The sequence below is a fragment of the Miniopterus schreibersii genome (assembly GCF_964146895.1).
Source record: "Miniopterus schreibersii genome assembly, chromosome: 6".
Lineage (NCBI taxonomy): Eukaryota > Metazoa > Chordata > Mammalia > Chiroptera > Miniopteridae > Miniopterus > Miniopterus schreibersii.
This window is the reverse complement of record NC_138107.1, coordinates 86,411,500-86,427,632: the sequence shown is the minus strand read 5'-3', so window position 1 is coordinate 86,427,632 and position 16,133 is coordinate 86,411,500. Positions and strand designations below refer to the sequence as shown.

Sequence of the window (16,133 nt, the reverse complement as noted above, 5' to 3'; positions counted from 1 at the left end):
CTGAGGGGCGACTCCAGGGCGGCAGCGGTGAGGACATCACACGGGCCACACAGACTGGGGGGCTGCACATTCAGAAGGAGCTGCAGAGACATCCGCCTCAGGGGCCGCAGGAGGAGCCGGCTGCAGAGCGCAGGCGCTGCCACAGCGGAAACCGTGTCCCGGGCTGGTGCACACAGGGAATGGGTGTCCCCCCAGAGCCTGACCGAGTGACAGGGGTGTTTCTAAACCTCCAAGTCTACTAGCAAACAGGCCATGCGATTCGGCCGCTCCCCCCTTCTGAGCAGAGGGGGGACAGACTGTCGCATGTCACTTCTCTGCTTATCTGAAAAGCGGTTTTTACTTTGATTGTTTTGGCTACAGCTCAGAGGGGCTCGTGGGAAATACAGAGGACTAATTAAAATCAAATAAGGTTGTCTCGGGCCAGGTGCAACACTGAGACCACCCACGTGCCACTGCAGAGAAAGGGGTGATGGATGGAAGCCACACAGAAGCAGCGAGAGAGAAGGGACACCGAGACCCCGATAGCGCTAAGGAGCTGCCTCCTCTAGATGCCTGGCTGCTCTGGGCTCCTCAGGAGGCCAAGGCCCGGCTTGTCCTTGGACTTATTTTAAAGTAAACAGGAAGAAATATCTGAGCACAAAGAACATTGAGCGAATGAGATTTTTAAGCAGTAGTTCTGGGTTTCTTTCAATGAGCATGATTACTGCTAATTGAAGAAAATCAATTTACCCAGGAGGAAAGGAGACAAGTAATTTCAAACAAACGACAGGTTCAGGGCCCCGCCTGGCCTGGGAGGTGCTGGTTTTGGATGCACTGGAATCGAATCCCTCCATTTTCAAGTTGGTCCTTGGGAGAAGCTGGGATGGGTGCCAGCGCCAACAGCGAGCTCCCCGCCCCAGGGAGCTGGCTGGGGCTGCTGGCGCAGGAGTGGGAGGGAACGGAGCTGGCCCAGTAAACTGAAGGGGTCTCCTCTTCCCCAGGGACCCGGAGGCCTGCTCTGTGGGTGGCGGGGTGAAGGCCGGGGGCTGGGGCTTTCCCCAGAAGCCAGAGGCAGAGAGGGCCCTGTCACAGCCAGGCCTGCGGGCTTGTCCAGCCCAGGAAGTGTGGGAAAGAACACAGGAAACACGAGGAGAGGCATCTACTTACTTTTCATGTGGGTGGTAACAGACAGAAACAAATTTTCCACGGACTTATTAAATCCTTTAAACTGACGAAGTTCCTGTAACTGAAACAGAGATGGGGAGAGAGGATGAGAGATGTCTGATGGCCTGTGTTGGCCCCAGCAGCCTCCAGGCCAACCCCCAACACCAGCAGGCGTGTGGTGTGGGCGGGGGTGCTGGGTGCGTGCGGGGGGGGGGGGGGGGGTGTGTGCGTGCATGTCTGCAGTGGAGAGGGCACTGTCCTCCCCAGGGGCAGGGGCAGGGGCAGGGGCAGGGGCCCTCTTTACTCAGCTTCTCCTCTGAGTTTTGACATCTCATTAAAGGCAGAAGCTTTATCACGGGGTTGTTGACAAGGTAACAATGACCTCCGAGAAATGATGACCGACACTTCATTGGCTTAAAGATTGTACCCAAGTTCCCTGCTTCTTTAACCTCAACGCCACACAGAGGGGACGCCAACACAGGCAGATGCATGTGCCACAGGGGTTGACGGTGGAGCAGGCACAAGGTGGCCAGCCTGAAGCCAAGGGTTAGTTCTGCCTCCAAAAATGAAAGAGGGAAGAAAAAGAGAAAACAGCAGAAAGGGGATCACTTTCCTCCACAAACCTCATTCACTCATCTGTCCACCCAGCCGTCCATGCATCCATCCATTCATCTGTCCATCTGTCAGTCCATCCATCTATTCATCTGTCCCTCTGTCCGTCTATCCATCTAATCCATCCACCCACACATCCATCCGTCCATCCATCCATCCATCCATCCATCCTGTAACTATGTCCTGAGCACACTGGTGTTCAAATAGCTTTGGAGAACTTAAAATCTCAGGGAGAGTAGAGCAGGATTTTGAAGGTCACTCCAGCGTCTCAGTTTGAAATCGGAGGCAGTATGTGCCTCTCTTCTCTGCCAGCGGATGTGCGAACCCTTCCCCATGTAGACAGTCACTCCCTGGCATTCACAGAAGAGTGAGAATGAAAGTCATCAAGGCCAGGCGTCTCCATGGCACCTCTGTTTCCAAGCGCCAGCATGGGCATTGTTTCGTTACTTTCTCACACCAGTCGTGCGAGGCAGGCAGGTGAGTACAATTACTTCCGCCTCCCAGGTGGGAACCCAGGGAACTCCCCCAAAACCACACGGCTAATTTCTCTGGACAGAAATGGCCTCAGTCTACATTAGCGCCTGCAAACAATCAGAAGACACACACACATATTTCCAGGGGCACCCCCACTCTCACACACCTGTGAATCAACCTGCTTTCCCCTTAGACCCCTAGGGACCCTCAGACATGCTGAGCCTCAGCGGACCCCTTTGCCCATGGGCCCAGGGCACAGTTAGGGAAGAAAGGCCATGAAAAGACAGGGAAGAGATGGGGATGGGAGTACAGGCAAGGACGAGGGGTGCAGGCGAGGACATGGGGTGCAGGCAAGGACGAGGGGTGCAGGCGAAGACATGAGGCGCAGGCAGATGAGTCAGCTGTTAATGCAGATGCTCCGGGGTCCCCAAAGCCTGGCGGCAGCACAGACACCAGGCAGACCCAAGCTCTTCCTGTGCCCCAGGCGGCCCTGCATTCTCTGCCTCACTCATGACCGATCCAGCCACAGGCGGCTCCCTCTGCAGTGAGACTCTCCCCCCAACCTCCCAGCCCCTTCTTCCTCTACCCCTCCTTCCTGGGGAACCCACGGAGCAGACACATTACCCTGCTGGGGCTGCTGCTGCACCAGCTTTCGCTGAGCGGAGGTGGAGTGGGAGGAACCACGGAAATTTTGCTGCTGAGGAAAGGCACAGGAATAAGAAATGGGTTATAAACAAGGCAAGAATTAGTCTTACAAACTCACAGAGTCATCACCACCCACAATTCAGGTTCTCTACCGTTGGGGATTGTTGCCGGTTTGTTTTTACTTCACTTTTTAGCACATCCCCTTGGACCTGCTGCTCGGCGCAGGGCATCATGTCCCTGGATCTGAATGTGGGAACCGAGCAGCGCGCAGGCCAGTGTCTGGCGTGCCGGTCACCTGTGCGTCCTGTGACAGCTGGCGAGCCCAGCGCCCGGCTGGCGGCCTGGCTGCTCTGGAATCCAGACGCCACGCGCGTGTTCCATATGGACCTGCGTGTCCTCTCAGTGGGAACCACATGGGCAGAAGTGCCAAAAATGTCGTGGGTGTAAAAACCAAGCATGAGGGGAATTAGAAGCTTGTGTGAAAAGCAGTGAGGAGAAAAAACAGGGGAGTAAAAAATGAAAAAGTCTCGAGATCAGAAAATCTCATCGTGGCCAAAAAAATAGCTGCTGGCGGGCAGCTTCCAGGAACACTTCAGTGAATTCAGGGGAACCAGCTGTGTGCCTCTGGGCAGCGCCACGGCTGCTGCTGTTCAGAATTTGTGTAATGAAGTTTACATCGCTCGGGCCATTACTCAGGCCCGCCGATGTTCATTCCGCAAATGTCTAGTACGTCAGGCACTGGGCAAGATGTTAGAGACATGAATGATTCATAAAAGCAAAGGCTCGGTTTAGAATTTCATTGAGCGTGCCATCAAAAACAATACTTTGTTTCCTTAGGACATTTCAGGAGAATTTAAGAAACAAAACAAAACAAAACAAAACGTCTAGTGAGAAAATAATATGCTAGTTTCTAGAAGGCTTTTCATAAGAATCTGGAAATATCTCAGAATCTTTTCCAGGTACTTTATTGTTAAAAAAAACCCACCCGGTTACATTCCAAAGCAGTGACTTCTGAAAGTCAAGAAATGTGTAACTTCGTTAGCGGGTGCTTTGTGTTCTAGGGCAGCCTGTCTCTCTACAAAACTCACCTCAGTTTCTGATAAGATTGCAAGAGCTTTGCTCCAGCTGTTTCGCGTCGGCCTGGAGGAGATATCAGCAAAGGTCACTATTAGTAAGAACATTACTCAGCTGTTGCATATACAAAAGTAATCAATGGAAATGATTCTTTTTCTAAAGTCACTTCTTATGATTAAAATGTAAGATTTGGGGGGGATACTGATGCTCTAAAATTAGATTGTGGTGATGGCTGCATAACTGTAAATTTACTAAAAAGTCATTAGATTATACATTTAAAAAAGGGGAAATGTATGCTATATAACATATATTCCAATAAAGCTATTGTTACACACACCCACACCCACACCCACACAGCTGGGAATGACTGCTTTTATTAAAAGTTGATGTTGGATTAGATTTTCTAAATCTGGAGAATTTGAAAAATAGTTCAGGCTTCCAAGCTTCTATTTGTTCTTTGGAAATATTTTATAATTGAATGACTATATTCCTTTAAGTGTTCTTTGTTATGGAGATTAAATTAATCTTTTCAAAAATGTAATCTACTTATTTCTAGCTATAGAGGCTAATAATTTCCTAAACAAGACGGCATCTAATATAGAGCTCTTTTTGTTTCAAGGAAAGGGGATTTATGATGTATTAAGACCCCAAAATAGAACTCTATGTGTTCAGAGTTCTGTGAACACAGTGTTTCCTGGCCCAGTGCATAGAGGGAGGTCAGCCCCCCCAGCCTGGAGGATGGAAGGCAGAGTCCCCTGCTCAGGGGACTTCCCCAGAGGGTCACGCTGCCGGACACGCAGCCAGAGCCACCCAGTCTGCCATCCCAGGGAGATCTAGCTCCTGTCTTGAACGTTCGGGTGGTTTGAATTCAAAGAAAGGCACGTATGCAAATCCTCTCCGTAAGACAGGAGGAGGGGCAGAGATGATAAGAGAATCAGGATGGGCAGGGAGGCCTTTGGGAGGGGGGGAGACAGTGTCTGATGTTAAGCCAGGAGGCAGCTGACCCCTGACCCCCAGCCGACCCTGAACTGTGCAGCCCTGGGTCAGGGTCCTCTACTGTACACATTTTTCTGGGGTTCATGGTGGTGTTCATCAGATTCTGAAAGGGGTCTGTGACCCCCTCCTCCCCTTTGAAGAAATACTCCCTAAGAGAGCGCTAAACTAGCAACACCAGCTTATAATGGTGGAGCCCACGTCTGCAGAAGCCACTGAAAGAAAAGGTCTAGGCCAGGAGCAAAAAGACAGCCACCTAGCTGCATCATGGTGGCTGTGACAGCAGAAAAAGACGGGCAAGAGGAAGAAAAAGTTAGCAACATTGTGTATCCAGCCTGTCCCGGCAAAAACGCAGAACTCAAGGCACAGTGAGCCGTGAGCCCTGAGCCCTGAGCCCTGAGCCCTCCCTCGGTCGGGCTGTGTCACGGTGCACTACGGCTACTCTGCCTTCATCATCTTGACCCAGGATTGTTTGTTGCAACAGCGTCCCAGAGGCACAGCCACCGGAATTACAGTCTGACCCCTAGATGTGACACTATCACTCTACCTCCTAAAGTCCTTCAGTGGTTCCCTACTGCCTTCTCCTAAAGTCCTAGCCCTGCACGTTCCTGGGCATCCATACCCCACCTGGGCTCACCTCTCCACCCTGCTCTCCAACACCCTGCAGGCCTTGTCTTTCTGCTCCAGCAGCAGAGTAGCTTCTTATTTCCCTACTTACCCTGGGCCTTGCCTAATTACTTGCCCCCACTTCATCTTGTGCTAATTGCCCCGGCATTTCTATCTCAGGCCCACATCTCCATCTGAATCCTCAGCTTCGCCTCCCTCTGTCACATTTATTCTAACTACCATCCCTGAGGCCCGGGGAAGGCCCGGCTCTCAGCACTGGCGCAAGAACAGCTCTCTGCTGCCCTCTGCTGGCTATTGCAACCTTGGGCCTGTGGGGTGGGGGCACCCTTTCCATAAAGGTCAAATAGAAAACATTTTAGGCCCCTGCCATGCAGGGTCTCTGTCCCAACACTTCTCTCTGCGTGACACTGTTCATGGGAAAAAGGGTGCAGGGCAACTCGGTCAGCAGCCACGTCATGCTGCTCACAGGCGGCTGAGGGGCCACACACCCTCAACTGTGGGGTCTGCGTGGTTAGTTTTCCCTGACCACAAACTTCCCCTCCTACTGTGGGCCCCCAAGCAGCCTTCATAAGGACACCCACACCCAGACAGCAGTGGCGCTAACAGAAAGGCCATTGAGCAGAAGGGTGGCATGGCCCACAGCCAGCTCTCTGCCAGTGCCCACGAAGCAGAGCAGCATCCCCTGTAGGAAACCGGAGCGTGGGGGTGCAGGTGGACCCAGAGCAGAGCACAGTTGTGTCCCCACATGGAGCCTGTGCACGTGGCCCTTCCTCAGGACAGTTCACGTTCACCCCTGGGAGTTAGTGTAACATACGGATTTTGTTCGAACTACACACTGCATCTTCCAGAAAAATCATCTCAGTAAACACACAACGTAGGATGTTTGATGTGAGCAGCACCCCTGAGATGGGGCTTCCTCGTGCAGGGCCCAGCCTGCACAGCTGTATGCAGCAGTCCTGAGCGGTGGCCCACGCACGAGCTTGAGTGTCCTCCAAACTGCCAGAAACAGGCAAATAAAACCAGGGGTTGGAACGGGCTTTGGACAGTTACAGAGTGTTTTAGGAAAACAACGTCGTTTTACACCAATCTTTGGCTCACATAGGCAAAATGGGAAATCTCTCAAAAAACTTGACCTAAAAATCCCTGGTCATGTAAAGAATCATAGTATCCTGCCATAAATGGGCTCAGACTTGGATTCCAGAGCCTTTCTAGGTATATTTTGATCCTTTGAGAAGTTTCGAGCTTAGGTAGCACTGGGCCCAGATACTACCCCAGGAAGAAAGGAGAGAAAGTGCACAACTGTGAATGGGCAGCCAATGCCTCCCGGAGCACAAACATCAACAACAGACATAGAAAAAACAAGCTGGCGGCGCAGGCAGGGAACAGCTGTGCCCGCCGCCTTCCGCAACCACATCAGAATTACAACTAAAACCCAGAACCACCGTCACTCAGAACCTCCTGAAACCCGGCAGAACAGAAGCCCCACAACCAGGGAACTGAAGCAGCACCGAGACAGGGAGGAGGGGCGGAGACGCGCGTGGATTGGGGCTGAATCTCGGAGTTGCGGCCGGGGGCCCACATCCGGTGCTGCGGTTGAAACCCGGGAGGGAATCTCAGCGGTGGGGGTTTCCCGGAGGAGGGAGGGGTCCCAGCCCCACATCAGGCCCCCAGCCCAGGGCTCCAGGGCCGGGAAGAGATGTCCCCACAACCTCGGGCTGTGAAACCAGCAGGGACTCTCGCTGAGGGTCGCGGAGGCTGCGGGAGCCCCAGGCTTTCCTCTCAAAGGGCCAGGCATGGACTCACTCGGACGCTCCCTCTGAGCCCAGCGCTGGGCAGCAGCCTGAAAGGACCTGGGACACTTGGGGAGGAACTAACCTGCCTGAAATTGGGGTGAGAGCTGGAGGGGCGGCATCCTCCCAGGCAGAAGGGCTGGCGGAGGCCATGGCTCCTTTGGCAAGTCCTCCCCGCACACAGCCGGCAGGCAGGCGCCATATTTGAGTCCCCAGCACCTGACTCACACCTTTGGCCCCACCCCGAGATTCCCAGAAGCCCCGCCCCTCCTCACCTGCAGCTCATCCGGGCCATTTCCAGGGGCTTTTCTGTGCAAGTGGCCTCTCGAGCCTCATGCTTGGGATTTTCCTAAAATCTCTCAAACAGGCAGCAGCAGGCCCCATATGGCTTGATAAGCGACCCCAGGCCTGGCACTAGTGGCAGCCTGCACTGGCTCATAGCTTGGCCTCTCCTGTACACCTCCAGCCCAGCACAAGTAGCAACCAACTACGCTTTGCTGTGTAGCTCATGCTGGGTGGCCTTGGGCAAGGCACTGGCACAGGCTGACTTTGCACCTCCTGGGAGGCCTCAGAGACAGTGCACCTGGTAGTCAGACTCGACCACCCTGGCTTACAACCGTCCACATCCACAAGTGACACACTCAAGGGGTGCACTTGGTAAACACCAAAGCTCCACTGAAGTAAATCCTGCTCCATAGGGGTGTCTCCAGCACAGCAGCTCTTTGGCTGTAGTTGCAGCTGGTCCTCACAGCTAATTGGCCTGGGGGTCAGTTCCTCCCAGGGATGCCAACAGCAACCAAGGCTCAACTACAACAGGACAGTGCACACAGCCCATACAGGGGAGCACCTAGAAGGCTCAGCTCAGGTGACGGGGGAGGCTGAGCCACTGGACCCTACAGGACACCTACTACACAAAGCCACTCTACAAATTCCAAGAGACATAGCAGCTCTACCTAATACATAGAAACAAACACCAGGAAGCAGCCAAAATGCGGAAGCAAAGAAACATGTCACAAAGGAAAGAACAGAAGAATCTCTAGAAAAGGAACTAAATGAAATAGATCCAAGCAAGCTACTAGATACAGAGTTCAGAATAATGGTTATAAGGATGCTCAAGGATATTAGTAAGAGTATGACAAAAAAAATTGAGAAAATTGATGCTACACTAACTGAAATAAAGAATAATTTACAGGGAATCAACGGTAAAGGACACTTAGAATCAAATCAGCAATTTGGAACATGAAGAAACAAAAAACACCCAACCAGAAGAGCAAAAAGAAAAAAGAATCCAGAAATATGAAGATAGCATAAGGAGCCTCTGTGACAACTTCAAGAGGCCCAATATTCGTATTATTGGGGTGCCAGAAGGAGAGGAAAGAGAGCAAGAAATTGAAAACCTACTTGAAAAAATAATTACAGAAAACTTCCCCTACCTGGGGAAAGAAATAGACTTACAAGTCCAGGAAGCACAGAGGGTCCCAAACAAGAAGAACCCAAAGAGGCTCACAGCAAGACACATCATAATTAAAATGCCAAAGGTTAAAGACAAAGAGAGAATCTTAAAAGCAGCAAAAGAAAAGCAGTTAGTTACCTACAAGGGAGCACCCATACGACTGTCAGCTGATTTCTCAACAGAACTTTGCAGGCCAGAAGGGAGGGGCAAGAAATATTCAAAGTGATGAAAAACATGGAACTACAACCAAGATTGCTCTACCCAGCAAAGCTATCATTTAGAACTGAAGGTCAGATAAAGAGCTTCTCAGACAAAGAAAAGCTAAAGGAGTTCGTCACCACCAGAATAGCACTACAAGAAATGTTGAAGGGTCTTCTTTAAGAAGAAGCTAATGAACAAAAGAATCTGATGAACTAAATAGATCCAGAGACATTGACGCATGTAACAGATGATCATATTTCAGAGGGAAGAGGAAAGGGGGGTGGAGGGTGGGAAGAGATTAACCAAAGAAGTTATATGCATATATGCATAACCCATGGACACAGACAATGATGGGGTGAAGGCCTGGGGAGGGGGTGGGAGTGAGGTGGAGGGGGTCAATTGGGGGGAAAAAATGGGACATCTGTAATACTTTCAACAATAAAGATACATTTTAAAAATAAATAACAGACTTATAATCCTGTTGGGGGAAAGCATCTCTCTCTCACCCGCCATCCTTCTGCCACGAGACATTACTCTCTGCCTGGCTGCAAGAGAGGAAAATAATTTCCCCCTTAATTAAGCTCCCCACTCTACCAGCAGATGCTGGGTGGCTTCGTGTAAATGATCATCACCGAGGGCTGGCAGTCACTCCTCCACCAAGTACACTTGAGACTGATGGTAACCAGTCCAGGTTTGTTGAATAGCTGGGACAATAGGGTATAAACTCCTTTTCAGCACCCTTTGATTTTCTCCAAAAACTGAATGTGGGTTTTAGGAGTTCTCTCTCCTATGGATTCTGGATATTAATCCTTTATCAGATAAATGATTTGCAAATATTTTCTTCCATTCCATGGGTTGCCTTTGTACTGTTGACAGTGTCCTTTGATGCACCAAAGTTTTTCTTTTTTTTTTTTTTAAATATATCTTTATTGATTTCAGAGAGAGGAAGGGAGAGGAAGAGACAGAGATAGAAACACCAATGATGAGAGAGTCATTCATTGGCTGCCTAGCCCGCAACCCGGGCATGTGCCCTGACTGGGAATCGAACCCCGATCTCCTGGATCCTAGGTCGATGCTCAACTGCTGAGCCACGCCCGGCGGGGCAAAAGTTTTTCATTTTGATGAAGTCCAATTTGTCTGTTTTTTCTTTTGTCCTTGTGTCTTCAGTGTGATGGCTAAAAATCACTCTCAAAGTCAATGTCATCTTTCCTCCCATGTTTTCTTCTCAGAGTTTTATAGTTTTAGGTCTTTGATCCACTTTGAGTTAATTTTTTGTATATGGTAGTAGGCAAGGGTCCAACTTAATTTTTTTACTTAGGGATATGCAGTTTTTCCAGCACCATTTATTGAAAAGACTACCCTTTCCCCATTGAATGATATTAGCACCCTTGTTGAAAATCCTTTGATTGTACAGTACGTGCAAGACTTTTGGGGGGCTCTCTATTCCATTCTGTCGGTCTAGATGTCTGTCTTTTTGCCAGTGCCACACTGGGAGCATTACTCCAGCTCTGTGAGCTTTGAAAGGAAGCAGTGTGAGTCCAGCCCTGGCCGGGTGGCTCCATTGGAGCCTTGTGCTGTATCAGAATGTGGCGGGTTCGATTCCCAGTCAGGGCACATACCTAGGTTGTGGGTTCGACCCCTCTCTGTGTCTCCGTCTCTGTCTCTGTCTCTCTCTCTCTCTCAAATCAACAAACATATCCTCCCGTGATTAAAAAAAAAAAGTGAGTCCTCCAGCTTTGTTCTTCTTTTTCAAGAAACAAACATGACAACCCAGCTCAAAGCTGGGCAAAGGACTTAGCTCACCAAAGAAGATGAATGACCAGTGAGCCCAGGAAAAAATGTGTGACGTCAATGAACCATCAGAGAAATACAAATCAAAGCCACAGTGATACGGCCACTATGGAAAACAGTGTGGAGTTTCCTCGAAAAATTAAAAATAGAACTACTATGTGACCCAGCAATCCCACTTCTGGGAAAATATCCGGAGGAGATAAAACCGCTCTCTGAGAGACAGGTGCACCCCCATGTTCGCTGCAGCATCATTCACAACAGCAAGGTGCGGGAACAACCTGCGTGTCTACGGAAAGACCAGCGGCAAAGAGAGCATCATGACTGTTACTCGGCCGCATGAAGAAGGACACTCTGCCATTTGCGACAACACGGATGCACCTTGAGGGCATTCTGCTAAGTGAAATAAGTCAGACAGAGAAAGACAGACACTGTATGAGCTCACTTATTTGTGGAATCTAAAAACACTGAACTCATAGAAACAGAGAGTAGAATGGTGGCTGCCAGGGCCGAGGAGGGAGGCCACGGGAGGCATTGGCCAGAGGTTACATACGTTCCGTTATAAGATGAATGAGTTGTAGGATCTAATGTATGGTGACCATGGCAACTGTCGTTAAGGATACTGTATGGTATGCTCGGAAGTTGCTGTGAGAGTAGAGCATAGTGTTCTCACCATAGCAACAGCAACAAAATGGGAATTGTGTGAGCTGAAGGAAGTGCTCACAAACCTGACTGCGGTAAACATTTTGCAATATGTACATGTGCCAAATCAGAAAAACAAAAGAATCCATACACAAAACAGAATAAATGTCAGGTTTGTCAGCCACATGCATGCTGATCGAATGACTAAAAATACCAGGATGAGATGCCATTTCTCACCCACTGGATGGCTATCGTAAGAAACGAAACAAAACAGACGACAGGGTTGGCCAGGATCTGCAGAAACCGGAACCCGTGTCCATGGCTAGTGGGAACACCAGGTAGGGCCCTCACAGAAATGGCATGGGGGGGTCCCCAAAATTAAACACAGAACGACCGTTCGATCCAGCAATTCCATCTCCGGGTAGAAGCACAAAGGAATTGAAAGCAGGGACTGGAACCCAAGTTTGTACATCAATGTTCACAGAAGCACCAGTCGCAATCGCCAAAAGGTCAAAATGACACAAGTGTCCGTCGCCAGGAGAATTCATAAACACAATGTGGCTCATACATACTACAGAGGATCATTTGGGCCTGAAAAGGAATGAAATTCTGATTCATGCTACAACATGGGTGGACCTTGTAGATAAGTAAAATGATAACGACTTTCAGAAGGACAAATATACGAGAATTCTACTTACTACTTACATGAGGAACCTGGAGTGATTAAATTCACAGAGACAGGAAGTAGAGTGAGGGCCCCAGGGCCTGGGAGGGCAGGGGACGGAGTTGTTGGCTGGGGACAGACTTCAGGTTTGGAAGATGGACAAGTTCTGGAGATGGGTGGTGGGGACGTTTGCCGAACAAAGTGAATGTACTTAAAGCTACTCAAGTGTACTCTTTAAAATGGTTAAAACAGTGCATTTATGTTATGTATATCCTGCCACAGTAAGAAAGTAAACGTGGAGTTCTTAAATTCAGAATGATTTCTTATTTAAGTATATATGTGGTCTTTTTTAAAAAATGTATTCATATAAAGAGACAGCTTAATATCCAATTGTCAAGATACTCCCTGGAAACTACCTTTATCGGTAATTTGGTCTAAATACATGAACACATGAATTCTTAATTCAGAAATCCTGTTCGGTTCAGTCATATCCCCTTGTTTTCCCAACCTGTTCCTTTAAACGGGAAAAACGATGATGGTGTGAAAAAGTTGCTGCTTTTTATCAGCCGACCACCGAGAGCAGGGAGCAGCGGCGTGTTCTGTGAACGGCCAGGTAGGGGACGGCAGGCTTGCCAGCAACAGTCTCCGCTGCGACCAAGCGCCCACGGACAGGAAGGAGAGAGCATGGCTGCGTTCTAAAAAACTTTAGTTAGGAAAACTGCCCGGCCAGGCGGGGCTCGGCGGTTGAGCGTCGACCTAGGATCCAGGCGATCGGGGTTCGATTCCCGGTCAGGGCACATGCCCAGGCTGTGGGCTCGATCCCCAGCGGGGGTCGTGCAGGAGGCAGCCGAGCAATGACTCATCATTGATGTTTCTATCTCTCTCTCTCCCTCTCCTTTCCTCTCTCTGAAATCAATAAAGATATATTTTAAAAAGAAAAAGAGAAACAGATGGTGGGCCAAATTTGCAGTGTGCCAAGCCCCAATAAAGCAGGGAGTGTTCAGTAAAATAAAATACTGACTAGACTAATAATCAGCCCATTTAATCACGGTTCCCCATCCGGGCAAAACGTAATAGATCAAAACCCCAAAGAAGCAAATGGACAGCAGGATGTCGTGACACTTCAGGACCAAAGACGCAGGCCGCAGACTGCCTAAGCGGCCCCCTCACTGAGTGGGGCTAAACACGCACAGAGGGCGGTGGGAGGGGTAGAGGCAAAGAAATAAATGGTCTTGGTAGAAATGCTGGGGGTCAGAAAGCATCAGGGAAACTGCAGTCTCCTGTTGAGACAAGTCTAAAATCCTGGGCGGGGGGGGCATATCCAGCAATGCGATCAGCTGGGAAAGTCACTTCCAGGGCACACACTCCCCTTGGTGGGTTGGTGTTTATCTTGTGTTGCCTCTTAAGGAGAGTGGTGAGAAGACATTCACATACGTGCTGGTTAAATGATGCCACACTTTCTTTAAAGTAAGACAAAAGCATAAACAAAATTGCATCGTCTGGGAAATCCACGCGCTTTTACAGACTCGCGCTCAGGAGAGCAAGCATGCGCACGGGGCAGGCTCGGAGCTGCGCTGAGCGTCCCGGGGGCCCTGTGCCGAGCCCCAGGCACGGGAGGTCCTAGCCGAGTCCTCAGAGCGGACAGGCGATAAAGTCAGGGCCTTGTGCTACAGCCACTAACATTTATGGCGCCGGCTTCTTTTAATTCACGGCCCTGAATGTTTAAAGGCCACACAGCCAGTCAGTTGCTATCCCGATGGCCCTGTGATCAGACAGACCGCATCCAACGTGCCGTGTAAAAGAATAAAACTCTGAAAGGTCACTGGAAAGACTAAATCACACGTGCTACAGGAGGAGGCAATACAAGTTATTTTCCTTCGTGATTCTTAGACACGGTATCACCCTGGTTAGTTACAGAATGGATCACTGCGACCATTGTCAGAGGCTCTGTTAAGGGGCAGCCTTCCCAAATTATTTCATTTCCCCCATTACTAACCCTAAAGTGAAAGCCACAGTAGATTGTTTATATATTACATTTAAGCACTTTAACTTGAAAAAGTATTAGTATTAAAAGTATTAATATTGTCATCTTTCTGCTTTTAAGCTCAAGTACTAAGCAATAAAAATGTCATGGCTGCCCTGGCCGGTGTGGCTCAGTGGTTAGAGGGTCAGTCCTTGGACTGAAGGGTCCCGGGTTCGATTCGGGCCAAGGGCATGTACCCCGGTTGCAGGCTCGATCCCCAGCCCCGGCCAGGGAGAGTGCAGGAGGCAACCAATCGATGTGTCTCTCTCACACAATGTTTCTTCCTCTCCCTCTCACTCCCTCTCTCTCTCCCCTTCCTACTCTCTCAAAAACAATGAGAAAAAAAATACCCTTGAGTGAGAAAATGTCACGGTTGTAAATTACAGTATAATATGTGCACAGGAGCCAGAAGAGGGCAGTATCATTATATGCTTAGCAAATACCAAAGGAATTATCATAAAGGTAAGATTTTCAGTGCTTTCTAGTTATCAATGATCTAGAAAATGCCCATTGTAATTGTGTAGTAACTTTGCTGCTTTATCAGTGGTTCTCAGATTTAAAGTGCGTGAAGAATTACTTGGGAACTTGTGAAATATACACTCTTGGGCCCCGCCTGGTCCCACTGAGTCAGGAACTTTGAAGTTAAAATAAGCTGATCCTGGAGCCAGGGTCCCAGAAGCCCCAGTAAAAACCTATGTGGAGACTGTCACGTGCCCGAGGGTGGAGGGGCGGCGGTGACAGTGCCAGAACGCAGGGGGCTGCCCACGTTTGATCTTTCTGATGCACCACAGAGAAACCACGACAACGGCATATAAGGAATCGTTTAAAGACAACAAAGCTAAATGTTGAATTTTAAAATCTTAGAGGGGGCCCGGCCAGGCATGGCTCAGCGGTTGAGCGTCAACCTAGGATCCAGGCGATCAGGGTTCGATTCCCGGTCAGGGCACATGCCGGGGTTGTGGGCTCCATCAATGATGTTTCTGTCTCTCTCTCTCCCTCTCCTTTCCTCTCTCAGAAATCAATAAAGACATATTTTTAAATAAATAAATAAAATCTTAGAGGGGGAAAAAAGAGTCAATAATCAGAAAAAAATTTTTTAAGGAAAGCAGAATATTTAATATACTTTATGTACCATCTCCCTGCAAAATAAAGAATTTGGGTTCAGTTTTCCTGTTTTTCGATCTTTTTAATGGTTGGAAAATTAGCACAAGCTGCTACAATTAATATCGATTCTTCTTCCCTGGATTATTACTTATAGCTTGCCTACTTTCAAGGACGTTTGGGGAACATTTCTTTTAAATGGCACATATCCAGTAAGATCATTAAAATAGAGATAAGTAAAAGTGTATTGGCATAATGATGGAATTACTCCAACTGAACTTTAAATTTAGCACTAGGTTTCTGGATGCCAAAAAAAGAAAACAACTCTAACTTTTCATTTTTAGGGGCCCACTAGGTGCTAAGTCTGACAACGGAAACTACCACATAGAACAGTACATTTTATCTCCAAACAGCCCTATCCTTACTTTTACATTCACTTACTCCTTTATGCATAGTTCCTACCCTCCCAGAACTGAGAATCTGATTAGGACAGATGGCCAAGGGTTGCAGATAACAGGGGAGCATTAGTGTGGTAGCCACGCGACCGAGACCCCTGGAGCTTGGGGCTCGGGTACAAGGCAAGTGGTGTTGGGAAGCTGTGCAAATGAATGGCCCTGGGTTATAAACCAGGGGGTAAGGGGCTCGTTATGTAACAAATGGTACTGGGGAAACTGATTGAGAGGAAAAAATAAAGTTAGATCAGGCCGCTCCCTCCCTCCTTTTCTGAAGATCAATGGAAAAAATACCTTTAAGTGAAAATTAACAACAAAAAAGCTACTACTTGGAACACGAAAACACTGGAGCTGTTACAATGGTTTGTGGCCCATCCAAGGATGTGCAATACACCTGGGATGTTACACTTCCCTGGACAGGTAGTATTTTAAAAACTAGTATAAGCAACGC

General features: G+C 48.9%; 1 protein-coding gene across 3 annotated transcripts in view; it reads right to left on the bottom strand.

Annotated features, from left to right (window-relative positions):
* SYTL3 (synaptotagmin like 3) overlaps nt 1-16,133 on the bottom strand; it is a 52,450-nt gene that overhangs the window by 24,335 nt on the left and 11,982 nt on the right. The window contains exons 5-7 of one of the 3 annotated variants that reach the window (XM_081140109.1): nt 3,963-4,014; nt 2,854-2,926; nt 1,147-1,225 (exon numbers count right to left, since the gene is read on the bottom strand). In XM_081140109.1, coding sequence (XP_080996235.1) covers nt 1,147-1,225; nt 2,854-2,926; nt 3,963-4,014 — 204 coding nt within the window. Of the gene's footprint in view, nt 1-1,146; nt 1,226-2,853; nt 2,927-3,026; nt 3,190-3,962; nt 4,015-16,133 lie in introns of those variants that run through there. The other 2 variants (XM_081140110.1, XM_081140111.1) reach the window with 2 other exon arrangements.